The sequence below is a fragment of the Propithecus coquereli genome, unplaced genomic scaffold, assembly GCF_000956105.1.
Source record: "Propithecus coquereli isolate 6110/MARCELLA unplaced genomic scaffold, Pcoq_1.0 Scaffold491, whole genome shotgun sequence".
Lineage (NCBI taxonomy): Eukaryota > Metazoa > Chordata > Mammalia > Primates > Indriidae > Propithecus > Propithecus coquereli.
The window spans coordinates 1,094,384-1,109,636 of NW_012150741.1; the positions used below are offsets into that span (position 1 = coordinate 1,094,384).

Genomic DNA, 15,253 nt, shown 5'->3' on the forward strand with positions numbered 1-15,253 from the left:
TTTTTTTTTTCCAAGATGGGGGATCCTGCCACACTGCACCTGTAACAGGGGGAACGGCCTGAAAAAGGGTAAAATGTTTTAAAACCTGCAACCCTGCCCAAGGGCAGTAATCGGAAGGGCAGGGGAGTGTTCGTTTTTTGTACCACAGGAGATGGCTCAATGGAATTGTCCCAGCAGACACTGTCTTCCTTGGAGATGGGGTTGATCAGGACCATCAACTACAGTTAAACAGCAATAGCCTGAAGCTGAAATCCCCCCATTTAGGGTTTTTTTCTGTATTTCTGCTTATAGATAGGAGGATGGTACTTTAAGATGCGAGTCTGCCATCCTCCTCATTTGCCAGCAAATTAATAAACTTCTCTTTCCTTTTCCTCAAACCACTTGTCCTTATTCCTCTGATGTGGCCTCAGGGACAAGGGTGACCACAGTCCTAAAGAACCATCTTAAGTTAGTATGAACTTTAGGCCCCTTTTTATGTTAACGGGAGGAGGGGGAGTTGCAAGAGGTAACTGAGGACCGCAGACATCTGGGTGTCAGCGAGAGTCTGAGGAGGCTGTAAAACTTCAGCTCCCAAATTATTACTCCTCCCTTCCTAACCTAACACTATTGCTCCTTTAAGGTTCCTGCCACCTGGCGACACCTCAGGGTCATCTGAGGAAGCTCTGGTCATTCTTCCCTATCCACAGCTGACTGGCACCTGGCTCTGTCTTCCCTTTGATGCCATATCCTATCCCAAATCATGAGTTTCTACCCCTGCGGAGAGGATTCATCCCAATAGCTCCCTTACGTCCTCTAGTCCAATCATCTTAACTTCATCTCAGCTTCATTTCTTGTCTTATCACACTCTATGTTCTGGCCAAGTTGAACTTTTCAATTCTTCAAACATACTGTACTTTCTCTCACCACTATGAAACATCACACTGCTACTCACCCTGACTCTACTCAGCTTAATTATCATTTCCTCCACCATAAACTTTAGGTAAGATTTTGAGATGTACCGAGTTCCAGGGTATGAACGTTTTATACGTGAAACCAATTTTATGACTTAAAAAGAACACGAATCACATGCTGCACAAATAGTGGAGTAACGGTGCCAACTAAACACACTGATCTATTTTATCCAGGCTAACCCATTATTTATACTGGACTTGTAGCTTTTATTCATTCATTTATTTAAATATTTACTAAGTTCTCACATATATGCATAGTCTAGATATAGGAGATACAGATGTGGACAAGACACAGTACCTAACAGTCTAGTGATATAAACAGCAAATAATGCAAATAGTTCCATAACGTCAACTGAGATGACAGATGTGAGAGTGCTTTGTCGTCTTTAGGCCAGGGTTTCTCAATCTGGGTGCAATATTGACCTTTGGGGCTGGAGAATTCTTTGTTGTGGGGGGCTGTCTTGTACACTATAGGATATTTAGTCCCTGGTTTCTACCTACTAGATGCCAGGAGCACACCTCCCTAAATCTGACAACCCAAAATGTCCAGACACTGCTAAATGTCTTCTGGGAGGCACTGTTCCCCGGTTGAGAAATATACTGCTTTAAAGAACTGTATAATGTAATACACATAAGATACAGTCATCACTAGGTCCTAGATCATCTCATTCAATGGTACCAGTGGCAGTCTAGTCCTCGAATTGTTTCCATCTGGAGACTATACCAGGCTATTCCACTGGATGAAGTGAGAGAGAATGCTATGGGCCACCTCTGACCAGAACTCCTTACATCCTGCATCTCTCCAGGTTTATTTAATGGCTGGGAGACCTCCTTTAACACCTGCAGAGATGAGTAATAGCCTTGCTATAATTGTCCTGATGGTGGCTTCTCTGTAATATTTCAGGGTTATGACAAAAAAGACCTACCCCAAAGCTTTAGCGGGTTCAGTGAAGGAGTTCAGTGCCCCTGAAGTTGCCTGTTCTCTGTAAGGGCAGGGACTTTTTTTCCCCCCCTTGAAGTATATGACACATAGCAGGGGTGGGGGTAATAACTAGTCAGAATATTCCATGAGATTTTTAAAAACTCTCTGTTTACATCATGTCCAAGTTATATTTTTGTCGAAATTAGTATTTGTGGAAAGAAAGGAGAAAAAAATTCAAGCTGAAATAAAGGGTTGGATCAAAGTTGAGTTGTTAGAGTCCAGGGAAAGGGATAGGATAGGAATCTTTCAATATGATTAAAAAAAACAAAGAAGGAAAGAAAAGAAAAGAAAAAAACTTTTTTTTTTTGTCTGCAACATTACCCAAAAAACTTCTTTATTTCTTTGTAAAAAGGGAAAAAATTTAAAACATATAAAAACCAAAAAATTTCTAGGTCCCCTTCTAGAATGGAAGCCACTTTGTTAGTTAAGAAACATAACGTGTAATTTAGTTTGGTCACACAATTTTTTGGCAAAATCAGTTTAAAATAATATCAAATAAGAATTAAGAATTTAAAAATAGTTCAAGATGATGGATATCCTAATTACCCTTATGTGATCACTATGTGTTCTATGTATCAAAAAGAAAATTTAAAAACAAACTATAAACTCCTGTACAGTCTCCTAATTTCTGCTAGTTCATAAAAGTAGACAAAACCTTGCCCTGGGAAAGGAGTATGGGCATAACCTACACTGGGTTACTATATACCTGTATTAGGTTAACTTGCACTAGGCACAGTGCTACGTGCTTTCACACAAATTCTTCCCTACATCACCATCTTCATTTTACAGAATGAGCAACCTGAAGCCCATGGAGGTTAAATAACTCTTCCAATGTTAATGAATGATTAGGTCAGGAATCAGTTACATGTATGTTTAGTTCCAAGATCCATGTTCTCTCCACTACTTCATAATGCCACTAACTTGGTAAAACAAATTGAGAACTCTACTCCCAATCCTTGGAAGTCTTATCAAGAGAACAGGTGGAGCTCCACTAATCTTAAGACTAAAAATCATCAGAACCCTCACAAAACAAGAAAGATACTTTTTCTTTTTCCCCCCTCTTTTAGGAAAAGCACTATTTTGGAGAAATAAGTGCTTCTTGCTCCTATCTGGGACATTACACTTCACCATCTGTTCAACCACACGAAATAAAATGATCTGTATATTTTTGGAAATAACTTTGAGTGATAGGATAAGCACATGGTTGAAATCGCATTATACTTAGCACTTTCCTGTCGGGTATGTTACACTTACAATAAAAGTTTACCAAAATAAAATTCTTCTCACTTGAGGTGATGGTGGTAGGAAGAGTATTAAAATTCCTAACTTGAAGAAAAAAAATTAAGTTTTCCTTCGAAATTTATTTCCAGGACTTCAGATAGCCATCCCACTTGAAATATGATTCATCTGGAAAACTCTGGCTTCCAGTGCCTTGGTAAAGGGTGTAGTTACAGGAGTTATTATTCCGTCACGTCCTCTACACCAAAGCTGTTTCTGGGGCTCCTTTGTGGGGCAGACAGGCGCCTGCCAAAAATGAGACGGTGAATTAAGGATGGTGGCTGGGGGTTTGGTGTGGGACAGTAATCAAATGACACTCCCGCGCCCCCGGGCAACACCGGGGCGGCGGCTGACGCGTACACCTGCCGGTCTCGCCGCCCCGCGGAGCGGCGGGAAGCACCGGGCAGGGGGCGCCTCCCCTCCAGGTGCGCGCGGAGCTGCGGCCCCAGGTGCGGCGGCCCGGACGACGGCCAGGGGACGCGCCGAGGAGCCCTCCAGCGGCCCCGCCTGGGGCGAAGGGCCGAGACGGCTGTGACCGCACCGAAGGGCTCCTGCTGTCCGGTCCCCGCAACCCCGGCCGGCCTCAGGGGCGGAGCTTCACCGAGCGCGCCCCAGGGGCGGAGCCTGACGACCACGCAAGGCGGGGCGCGGTCTCCGGAGGTGGAGGAACCCGGACCCCGACTCCTGCCGACGCGGCCCCTCTGGGAGAGCGCGCGGGTGTAAAGGGCCCCTGGCCTGCCTCCCTACCTGTCGACGGGAGAAGAGAGCAGTCCCTGGCTGCAGCACCCGGGAGCCGCAACGTTGGCACAGCACCGCTTTCCGGTTCCGGCCCTCGGCTGACACTAACTCGCTCAGTTCCTCCGCTTGTTCCATCGCCGCTACCGCCACAGCCTCCTGGGCCACGACCGCGCAGGCGCCGCCTCTGCTCGCTCTTTCTCCACTGCGCTGGCGCGGCTAGACAGGGGCGGGGCGGGAGGACGACCACGCCCTCTCCGCGCAGGCGTCCGCTGCCCCGCTCTGGACTCTACTGCGCAAGCGCCTTCCTTCATTGCCTAACCTGAGCGGGTAGGTGTGGGCAGGCTTTGTGACAGGGTCAGTCCCTGGCGCCAGTGACAAATCTCCTTACCTACCTGGTCACTAATATTTAGACCTAAACAAATACGTCATTAAGGTTGACCTTACTGTTTAGTTTTCTGAGATTCGAATTTAGTTTCCTAAATGAATGGGGACATTACTGGGGGCAACGTGAAGGGACTCTGGGTCGGACTCCCCATCAGCAAGTTATGGCTACAGCTTCCTCTATCAGGAAACTGCTTAGAACAGCATGAACCTTTTTGGTATTGCAAAAAGATGCCCGGAAGCTTTAATTGTTGGTCTCTGTCCTAATCATGGTGACGATTTATGATGCAGCAAAACATTGTTTTGAAGCGCTTTTAGCAATTTATTAAATAGGCTGGGCGCGGTGGCGCACCGCCTGTAATCCCAGCATTTTGGGGAGATGAAGCGGGAGGAGTGCGTGAGGCCAGGAGTTTAAGGTTGCTGTGAGTTATGATCGTGCCACTGCACTCCAGCCTGGGTGACAGAGCAAGACTCTGTCTCCTAAAAACAAAAACAAACCCTTACTAAATCATCACAAAACGAAACGAGGACAATAAAGATCAAAAGGGTAACATTCCAGGGCCCATAAATCCAGGTGCAGCTTAAAGCCACTGCTCTTAGTTATTGTAATACTTAACTATATAGTATTTATATATGAACAAAGGTGAGAACAAGTTTAGGAATGGTTAGTAGACTAAATTTGTGGCTGAACCAGATTATGCCTGAGGAAAGAGGCAGTATTAGAGGTAGGTAGGTAAGATCAGAAAGGTAAATCACAGCTGGCCACAGTGGCAATTGCCTGTAGTCTCAGCTACTCTGGAGCCTGACACAGGCAGGATCCCTTGAGGTCACGAGTGCAAGACCAGCCTGGGCAACATAGCCAGACCCTATTGCAAAAATAAAATAATTTTTGAAAAGTAGATCATCATAGGTCTAATGTCATGCTAAGGAATTTGACATTTATAACAGTGGCCTAACAGCTCAATATTTACTGAATATCTGCTGTTAAGTAGTACTGTAAAGATCCTATCTATGCTTTAGAAAGATAACTGATGGAACGAAGTGGAGAGGCTAGATTGGAAGAGAGGAAAAAGAGCAGAAGTAAGGATATCTGGAGGCTATTACCTCATGAGTACAGCCAAGAGACAAAGGCTTAAATTATCTGGTAGCAGAGAGAGTAAAGATAGGGGAATAGATTTGGAACAGTTAAAGGTAAAATTGCATATAACTTAGAAACTAATTGGATGTATTAGTATTGTGATGGGGGTGACACAAGATAAATGATAGCTTTCCTAGAAAGACAGAAGGAACCACCTAATTTGGTGCTTCCTAATCTCTGTGTATGTATGTGAACATATGAAAGTGTGTAAGATTGGGAAGAGAGTGAAAAAAGAGCTACAAGTGTAACATGTTAACTTTCTGCAGAGTATTCAGTTGTGGCTGCAGTATAGGAACTATCTGTAAATTTGGTCTGAAACTCGGAAGTCAGCACTGAAGACAGACTAAGAACCATCAGCCCTTTACCCCCACTTCTCTACCTCTCCCTCGACTTCCCCTGTATCTCTTCCTGAGATAGAATGAGCACGTTTCATAGGCTGTGGTTTAATTAGCAGACATCTACTAAAGAAATGTTGGCAGGCACCTTTAGTGAAAATAACTTCCTCTTGTGGTTCCTGCTTCCTTTTGCTCTGGGAGCATCAGGATTTTTACAATTTTGCAGGCCTTCTGCGTAGCTGTTTATATCATGTGCCATAAATTGAAGCAAATGGAAAAGGGACTGGGGGTGACTGAAGCTCGAAAATTCAAGTGGGTGCTAGATGAGCTCAAGATGGTCTCTTTATCCTTCCCTTTGGTTTTTAAGTAACTCCAAGTGTGAGAAGGACCTATGAATATGACAAATTCAGGTAAACATTTTATTGACGAGAATCTCCATAGTGATAAATGTGGAGGCTAAAGTAACTCCGTTTTGGATGCTAATGCACCATATTAACTTTGATTAACTCCAGTTTAGAGAATGCCTCTAAAATTTCCACTTTATCTACTGTTCCTTGTGTAAGAGTGCAGACTTACTGTAAATCCTGTCCTTAGGTCAAAACAACCTTGATGCTATCACACAAATTACAGGCAATGATGTACATAGCATACTCTTTTCCTGGAAGGTCAACTCTGTCCTGCACATTCCTACAGAGCACATATACCCTTTTCTTACATAAGCCATGGGTCTGGGAAGTAACAGCACAGAGATCTACCTGTCTTGTGGAAGACTAAGACCATGCTACTGCCCATAAGTTCCCCAATAAATCGCTCTTTACCGACAAAGTGGATTTGTCTGCCTCATTCTTTGGTTATTTGGCTCCTTCTGCATTTGGAGGTTACTTTGCATATATAGCCCTTTCACAAAACAGTAAAGTGCCTACCTCTTACCTGTGTCTAACAGAGAAACAGTAGAACTAGTTGGTAAACCCACAAGGTAAACATGTTGAAGAGATGGGATCTAAAGCTGATCCTTGTATCCTGTCCCGTAAAATGTCTGCTAAGGCAGTGCTGGTTAGCCACAAACACTCTTAAAGGCATTCGAGACAGTTGATTTTTAATATTTTCTTAAAAAAATACAAAGGAAATTAATTCTGTAGGTCAATACAATTCAGGGTAAGAGGAAAAAATGGAATTTCAGAACAAAGGGAAAGTGCATCCTTGTTTAGATTATCATATCCCCACACTCCCAGTACCCATAAAACAAGAATTTCACTCCATGACACAGACAAGCCTTGACTGGTAGCTCAGAAATGTTGATAGCAGAGGTACTGGAACTAACAAAAGAAGCTTGGTTGTTGTTGACTATTCTGAGATGAATAAAATCCACTCTAAGGACAGGTAAGGGACACTTATAGCAGGAAAAAGACTAAATGTACCAAACACAGCAGTAAAAACCACTCCTTAGCAGAAGTGTGCCCTTAAAAGAATGGGGCAGTAATCAGGTAGCTGAACTCCTAGGCTGCTGCCACCCCCAACCCATCCCCAAATAAATAACGTGGAAGTGTAACAGTAATAGTGTAGTAGTATTTGATTCAACACAGAAAGTCTTTCACCCATTCCGAGCAAACATTGCCATGGCTAGATGAGCCCTGGCAGAGAATAAGACGATTGTAAAATCACAGGTACTTCTAATTCATCCCCAGGTATACTGAACGCCCACATTTATGCCATCTCCTCTTATCCCAACATTTGTTCACTGTTATTTTCTCAGTCTCCAGTGCCAAGATGCTCGACACTCTACAAAGACCTTGGGGAAATAAAAAGTCCTTCAAATAATATACCTTTTTCAGTCTTCCAGGTTATACTTCAGTGGTGTTTGAGGTTCACTCACATTCCATTAAATTCAGTTTACTTCACTTACCCCAACCTCAGTTCTGATATACCAACCCTGCCCCCCCAAGGGAGTGTCACATGAATCTCTCTCCCTGGTCCCCAAAGTTTTGTTAGGGCTCTCCCTTTTGTTTTCCTCCAGAATGAAACTGTGTTGCCCCTACCTACCTGTAGATTAGAATATTTGTTCCTAGAAAAAAACAAAAACACTTGGATTTTACCAAACTTACTCAAGTTGGTATCCTTCTAATTATCTAGCCTGGATATTGCCCACATCTAGTAGGCCACACTCACCTTAGTTGTCTGCAATATATGAGGCATAACTTATGTATAGCTTCCCAAGCACATGGTAGTTAGAAATGACAAGAAAGTGCTCTCCAAACCAGAGGGAGAGGTGTCTGGTTTCTGACATCCATTCAGTGTGCGTTCTCTTCCCTTGGATATCTGTCACCCACCCTTCTCGGGGACAACAACCAGCACAAAGGGGAGTGTGTGTCAAATAAGTACAATCATCACTGCACCGGTGCCTATAATCACTCTGTGCACAGAGTGAGAAACAAACATTCTGAAAAGGATCCTTGATTCTCCCACAAACTGTCCTTTGGACTGGTCACAAGCTCTGGATGGTGTTCCAACAATGGTCACTTCTCTCGGAGAACACACACACCAGCATCACAGCGCTGGGTTCCCATGGATGTCACCACTTCCCAGCTGTCGATGATAGGGTCATAGCACTCAATACTGCTCAGCAGGGAATTACCATCATATCTGAGTGGGAAAGAAAGAAATGAGCTTTCTATTCCTTTCCATACAAGTTCTTCATCAAAGATGCCACTGGAGACGTCTCCCCCTACCCAAACCCTGTCTCCACCCAAAAATGAGAATGGGATCACATAAACTCTTGCCCTGGATACATGATGAGTCTGGCCTGGTTTCTAAATCCGTACCCTGCAATTGCATAGAGTCTTCCCCGAAGCACTGTGGCCCCTACGTAGCATCGTGGAGTGGTCATACTAGTGACAGTTGTCCAGGAATCGGTGCGAATGTTGTATGCTTCAACAGAAGAAAGGTGGGCTGTACCATCGAATCCCCCCACCACATAAATATGGTCATTCAGCAGGGCTACTCCTGCACCTGGGCAAAAAGAAGCTATTAGCAAATGAATGGTACTAAGCCTGGGATCAGAATCCTTGAAACAAAACATCAGTCACTAACGGCTAGCTGAATTCTAGGGTAGATGAGGAATATGCCCGGGCCCAGGTGGGCCTAGAATAATCTAGTCCAGCACAGGTTATTCTATCTGTAAATCCTTTGGCTAGGACTTGAAATGATAAAAGAAAAATAGAAATGGTTCTCTTTTTTACTTTTTTTTTTTCCTGCCCCATATAACTTGTTAGAAACTTCTTTACTTTCATTAACTCAGAAAGCCCAACCCTATTCATTAGGGAAAAAGAAGTAAGTAAAAAATAAAAAGCAGTAAAAGTGGAAGGAGGAAAGGAGTTGTGACTATGGTTCCAGAGCAATTTTTACCTAGAGAGAATAAACTAGAATGGCACAGTGTTTGCTCCTTTCCTACATCCCAGCCTACGCCACCTCAAAAAGCTCTCGGAGAAGGTAAACAGCTCCTCTTCTGCTATTATGCACTAGAGATTTTATTTAACAAATATTTGTACATGTACTACATAGACAAAATTGTACTAGATATTCTAAAATGCAGGGAGAGAACAAAGACATGAAGGCTTTTTATCTCAAATTTATAATTTAGTTGAAAGTTTAAGCTGTCTTTATCCTAATATTTAGAGAAAAGAGAGGCAAACAGGGGAATGGAATCTGACTCATAAGCCTACAGTGAAGCAGAACTGTAAGTCTGACTTATTGATATCCTGTCCTGTGACTGCACCACCGTTACACAGGGAAAGATTTGACAGCACTGTCTGTTGTCCCCTCACTCAGATGTGGTCTTACCAGAACGCTTGGTGGCCATTGGTGTAACATTGGTCCAGTGTCCTGTATGGGGATCGTATTTCTCGACTGAATTTAAGATATTCAAGCCATCATATCCTCCTAAAAGACAAAGTAGAGACTATTCCAGAACGAGTGGTAAATCCTCATGCCCATTCCAAGTTGGCCTTTGAGTGCTCTAATTTTTTTTAGTTTCAATTCTCCCACAAGAGTTCCTTAATAACCCAGAGAGAAATCTGACAGTACCCTACTTTCTGCTTACAAGAAGAAGATAATCCCGCTTAATGGAAAATATATTGAAATGGACAAGGGTTTTTGTTGAAGAAAGTCTATGAACTTAACTAATTTTGATAAAAAAGGATTCCCACCCAGTCTCTTGAGTTCTCTCCCATTCCAGCAACCCAGACTCAATACCTAGACAGTAGATCACTCCACTGGCCACTACTAGTCCGGCGCCTTCCCGGGCTGTCTGCATGTCTCCCAGCATGCTCCACTGGTCAATGTTGGGGTCATATCGCTCCATACTGGTGTGACGCCTGCTTCCATCAAAGCCTCCAGAGACATAGATCATATCTGCTCAGAATGAACAAATCACAAACTATTAAAGAATGAAAGATTTCTAAGAATTCTTTTCTCTACAAATTCCCTACAGGTTCTTTAAATGTCTGGGAGTAAAAGCAAAGTGTTTTTTAAAATGGAATAAGTCAATTAAGTGTTATAGACAAGGAAGACCGCACAGTTAAGACATCTAAAAAGAATGGAGTAAGATGAAATCTTTAAAATCATTCGAAGACCACATGGGAGTTTGCAAAAACACAACAACTAGTGCTAGTTCCTCACCCAGCCCACTGGAACTTGATTTACCAACTTTGTAGTTAGTATTGAAACATGAATACTGATCAGCTTCTGTAACATTGATACTTCCGAAAGCAAAAGGTATATTTGACCGTACAAGTTTATCCTCAAATTTCATACTCCTGCCAGACAAGAGGAGAGATAAGAGCCCTGATCGAGCCTTAGTAGAGATGGAAACGTTACCCTGCACACCAAGCCTACCTCCCAGGGTGGTGGCCCCAGCAAGGCCTCGTCGGACATTCATAGGGGCCACAGAGTACCAGACCCCATCCTCGTCCGCTGTGTAATCCAGGCATTCCACTGAACTGAGGCGGGAACGGCCATCATAGCCACCAATTACATAGATCCGGTCATGTAGGGACACTGAGGCTACGTAACGTCTCTTACGAGTGATGCTCTACGGATTTGGAAAGAAGAGGTACAGAGAATTTCAGTTAGGCAAGTTTTGGGACTTACCTTTTGCTCTCCTTGCTGTTTTTATCTACACACCTGTATGCTGCTTCACCTGTCACCATGAACCCTCCTTGAGTGGTTCATTCTCAAGTGGCCCTCAACTGGCTGCCTCCTGAATGAAATTCTTGTTGTGGTGCTCTTAAAGATGCAAGCCTTCTGCACATTTGTCTCCTTCTAAGGCTTTCTACTCCCAGCATCTGACTCCTTTCCTTTCCATAAGGTACCAGGCTTAAGTGACAGATATTATTCCACAAAGTAGAAAAGTATTCCTGCATTGCTAATAAAAGAGCCAGGATTGAAACACCCTAAAAAGCAGGAGTGGATTTCCATATTTTCTCAGAAATTATTATTATTCATTTAGCACTGAAATAGAGACCTACTGAGGGGAGAAGGATACAAACTTCTGAGTTTAGCTGACACTAGTTCAATTTAACACAATTCGACAATTTGACACGGAGTCCAGTCAAACATAGTGTGACCAATGAAGGATTCTGGGAGTTATACAGACAGCTTAGAAAGGCACCTAAATAGGCAGGGCATGGTGGCTCACACCCGTAATCCCAGCACTTTGGGAGGCTGAGGTGGGAGGATTGCTTGACGCCAGGAGTTCGAGACCTTCCTGAGCAACATAGCAAGACCCAGACTCTACAAAAAAATTAGCCAAGCATGGTGGCACGCACCTGTAGACCCACCCACTTGGGAGGCTGAGGCAGGAGGATCACTTGAGCTCAGGAGTTTAAGGTTGCAGTGAGCTATAATGATGCCACTGCACTCTAGCCTGGGCAACAGAGTGAGACCCTGTTTCAAAAAAAAAAAAGAGAAAGGCACCTACATAGCAGTGAGCAGCTGAATTTGGCAGAGGTATTGACATTTCTAAAATCTAATCTTCTAATCTAAACAGTCAGAAACTGTTTACTGAGTACCTACTGTATACACAACACTATTGTAAGAAACATTACACTGTTACCAGGCTTTTCTACTCTTAGGGCTGGATTAGTTAGGATCTAGAGTACGGGACCAAGGACATTTAAGCTCCCTCCCAACAAATGGTTCCACCATTATTTACTGGCAAAAAGCTCCACTCCTGAGTCTTGGGGTCATATTTTTCCACCACATCGATGGGAGACTGCTGGCTTCCGAAGCCCCCAACGACCAGAAGCACTTCATTGGCTCCTGAAGACAAAGGTAAGAAAAAATAGGTTACTTCCCCATCCCTGGCTGGGTAACTCACAGGGAAGTTTAAGTAGAAATAGTTTCAAAATATCTTGTTTTATGTTGTGGAGAGATTGATCTGAAATAGGAGATACATCATAAGGCTATCCAATATAGGAAGTTATTTCTTCTTGAGGCTCTAGCTCTTGAGTCTCTGAAATTTAAATTTCTGGACATTAAAACTGTGGAAGGCAAACCTGAACATACCACTGAACTGTTTCACCCTACGGAGATGACTTTGGCTAACATAGTAGCAGACAGCTTCAGTGCTGGTTGGGGACATAGAAACAGGAAAGAAATAGATTATGCTACAAAACCCAGGGAACTGACAGCATTTCCTGTTGGCTGAAAGTTTCTCAGTGAACATTCTGGTAACTATATGTCTACAGCAGAACTTAGACAGAGGTGTCAGTGTGAGTTGTTCAGGCATTTTATGGCTGTAAAATGACTGGGAACCTAGATTGCATGTTACTGCCAAAACCCCTGTACTTCCTACCACGTTGCGCTCCTTTTCCTTCCTCTTTTCCTACCAGAATGGGTAAAGCACGTAGGGGAAGGGGAGAGGTGGGTAGAGCATACCACTTACTACGTGGCACTCAAAAGAATCTCTAATTCACAGGATCTAAATATATTGAAATAAAACTGTAACATATTACATGATACTTCACAATTTATAATATACTTTTATACTTTATCTCATTTAATGTCCAAATAATTATATGAAATAGATGAAGATATCTTTGAAAGGAAGTTTAGAGTGGTAAAGTGATGTTTAGAGTGGTAAAGGGATTGAGATGACGCAATAAAAGATATAAAACAGAGTCTTTGTACTTCTTACAGAAGGTCTTTTTCAACTAATTAAGCCTCCTGTAAGAAGTAGTTGAAAAATGTCCCCATTTGCCAAGATGCCAGCTTACCTAGACGAGCCCTTGTCCTGGGGCCCTGCATCTGACTCCGAAGTTCAGGCCTCAGATGAAACTTCTTCGCTTCATCAACTAGATCCCTGCACTGTAAACTACAGCGGATAAAAGGCTGAAACACAGCAGACAGTAGAGTGAGCCACAGGGTCTACCTCCAATACGGTAAGAGCACAAATGGCACATGAAGAATTAACTTCTCAATATAGAAAACCAGGGTCCAGAGCCCTGTGATTTCAGGAGTATTGCTTGTATTAATAATAACTAGGCTGTGGGTTTCCAGAAATGATTTTTAAAATAGATAAAATATCACACAGATCAAAAATCAGAAGATATATTGAGAAGTATTCTCCGTCTACATTGGCACTTACCTGTAATTACTTTTATTAGTTTGTGTATCTTTCCAGGGATTATGCAAATACAAGTACATAGTAACTAATAAGAATTTTAAGAGAAAACTAGAAGGCTTCTGTTATTTTCTGGGGTAAGAGAAAGAAGTATACCTTGTCTGAATAATTTTCCCAAGGTTCACAGCGCATAATCCCCATGTCCATTTCTGAGAGTTCTGTACTGGACATCTTTCATTTGCCTCCCCAGAGTCACTCTGTGCCCTTCTCCACTCTGCTCTCTGGCTCAGAAGACTGGACTATATGAGCTACATCAATGGGGCTCCGATGCCCTCTGGCTTCTGGTTGGGATCAGCCCAACCAAAGGTCAAGCCTCCTCTCAAGGCAGTGACTCTACATGACTCTTTCTTTTAAGGTTCTGGTAACCACTCCTTGACCTTGTTTCTTCAGGTTTAGGGGTTAACAGTTTGGCTATACTAGATCCAGATTATTTCACTGTCTTTTGTTGTTTCTCTACACTCGCATCTTTGTAAGCAGCTCCTTTAAAAATAAACCCTCCTCAAATTGTCCTATTTTGAGCATGTCACCTGTTTCCTGTTGGGACCCTAACTGATATAAGCTCAAATTACATAACACAACTATTAACCTGACATTTTCGGGATGAATTGGAAAGGAATATAAACAATACTAGTAAATATATGTAAGACATAATTCTAAAAGCTTTTACATACTAACTTATTTAATACTGACAGCAACCTATGAGGTAGGTCCTATCATCATCTCTGTTTCACAGATAAGAAGGCTGAGGTGCAATTATATTAAGTCATCTATCTGGCTAAGGTTCACATAGTAAGCGGTGAATTTGGGATTTCAGCTCCCTGAGTCTGGCTCCAGAGTCTGTGCTCTTAACCACAGTATAAACAACTGTGGGTTGAAAGGCATATGGTATAAAAAAGAAAAAAGAACAGAAAAAAACCAAAAACAACTAGACACAAAGGGTATGCTGATGGGTTGTAAGAAAGAAATTATAAATAGAAGAAAAAGAGTTTGAGATGTGACATTAACCAGCCTGCAACTTTTCTAACGTGAACAACTGAAAAACCGTGTTCAAAGTTAACTCCCAAAGAGATCTAGGACTGGGCCAACCAAGAGGATCTCATTCACTGACCTGAGCCTTACCTACATGTTATAAAGCATTGTTCCCCTAAAGCACAGTCCAGGTAACACAGGTGGTATATATGGTAAAAATTATGAAAACATATTACGAAGAACTTAAGTTGGAGAAACACTTTTATAAATAAACGCAACATGATATGACCAAAGTTGACAACAAAATGCATCAAACTACTATCATGCTGGCTTCATTAGAGGTCAAAAATAAAGAGGCTTGCTAAGCAAAGCATCTTTGGCTGTTTTTCAGGGCAACTGGGAACAATTTATGTTCAATGGGGAAGGAGACAAAGTTTATCATCTGATGTTTACATAAAACACTTAGGGGCACATAAAACAAAAACACAAAACACAAAATTAAACCATAGATTTTCATTTGTGTCAGGAGCCTGACTTGCCAAGCAATGAACTTTTCTGAGAAATATAACTGGGGGCCGGGCGTGGTGGCTCATGCCTGTAATCCCAGCACTCTGGTGAGGCCAAGGCAGGAGGATGGCTTGAACTCAGGAATTCAAGACCAGCCTGAGCAAGAGCAAGAGCAAGAGCAAGACCCCATCTCCTCTAAAAATAGAAAAATTAGCCGGGCATGGTGGCACATGCCTGTAGTCCCAGCTACTCGGGGACGCTGAGGCAGGAGGACTGCTTGAGTCCATGAGTTTGAGG

At 42.8% G+C, this 15,253-nt stretch overlaps 2 protein-coding genes across 2 annotated transcripts in view; both read right to left on the bottom strand.

The window, feature by feature from the left end:
* RABIF (RAB interacting factor) overlaps positions 1-4,239 on the bottom strand; it is a 6,706-nt gene extending 2,467 nt beyond the window's left edge. Inside the window, exon 1 of the mRNA XM_012655912.1 lies at positions 3,958-4,239. Coding sequence (XP_012511366.1) covers positions 3,958-4,083 — 126 coding nt within the window. The 5' untranslated portion in view covers positions 4,084-4,239. The remainder of the gene's footprint in view (positions 1-3,957) is intronic.
* A 2,645-nt stretch (positions 4,240-6,884) lies between these two features.
* Positions 6,885-15,253, bottom strand: part of KLHL12 (kelch-like family member 12) — an 18,399-nt gene continuing 10,030 nt past the window's right edge. Inside the window, exons 2-8 of the mRNA XM_012655950.1 lie at positions 13,074-13,188; positions 12,011-12,117; positions 10,693-10,888; positions 10,051-10,209; positions 9,640-9,738; positions 8,622-8,808; positions 6,885-8,442 (exon numbers count right to left, since the gene is read on the bottom strand). Coding sequence (XP_012511404.1) covers positions 8,316-8,442; positions 8,622-8,808; positions 9,640-9,738; positions 10,051-10,209; positions 10,693-10,888; positions 12,011-12,117; positions 13,074-13,188 — 990 coding nt within the window. The 3' untranslated portion in view covers positions 6,885-8,315. The remainder of the gene's footprint in view (positions 8,443-8,621; positions 8,809-9,639; positions 9,739-10,050; positions 10,210-10,692; positions 10,889-12,010; positions 12,118-13,073; positions 13,189-15,253) is intronic.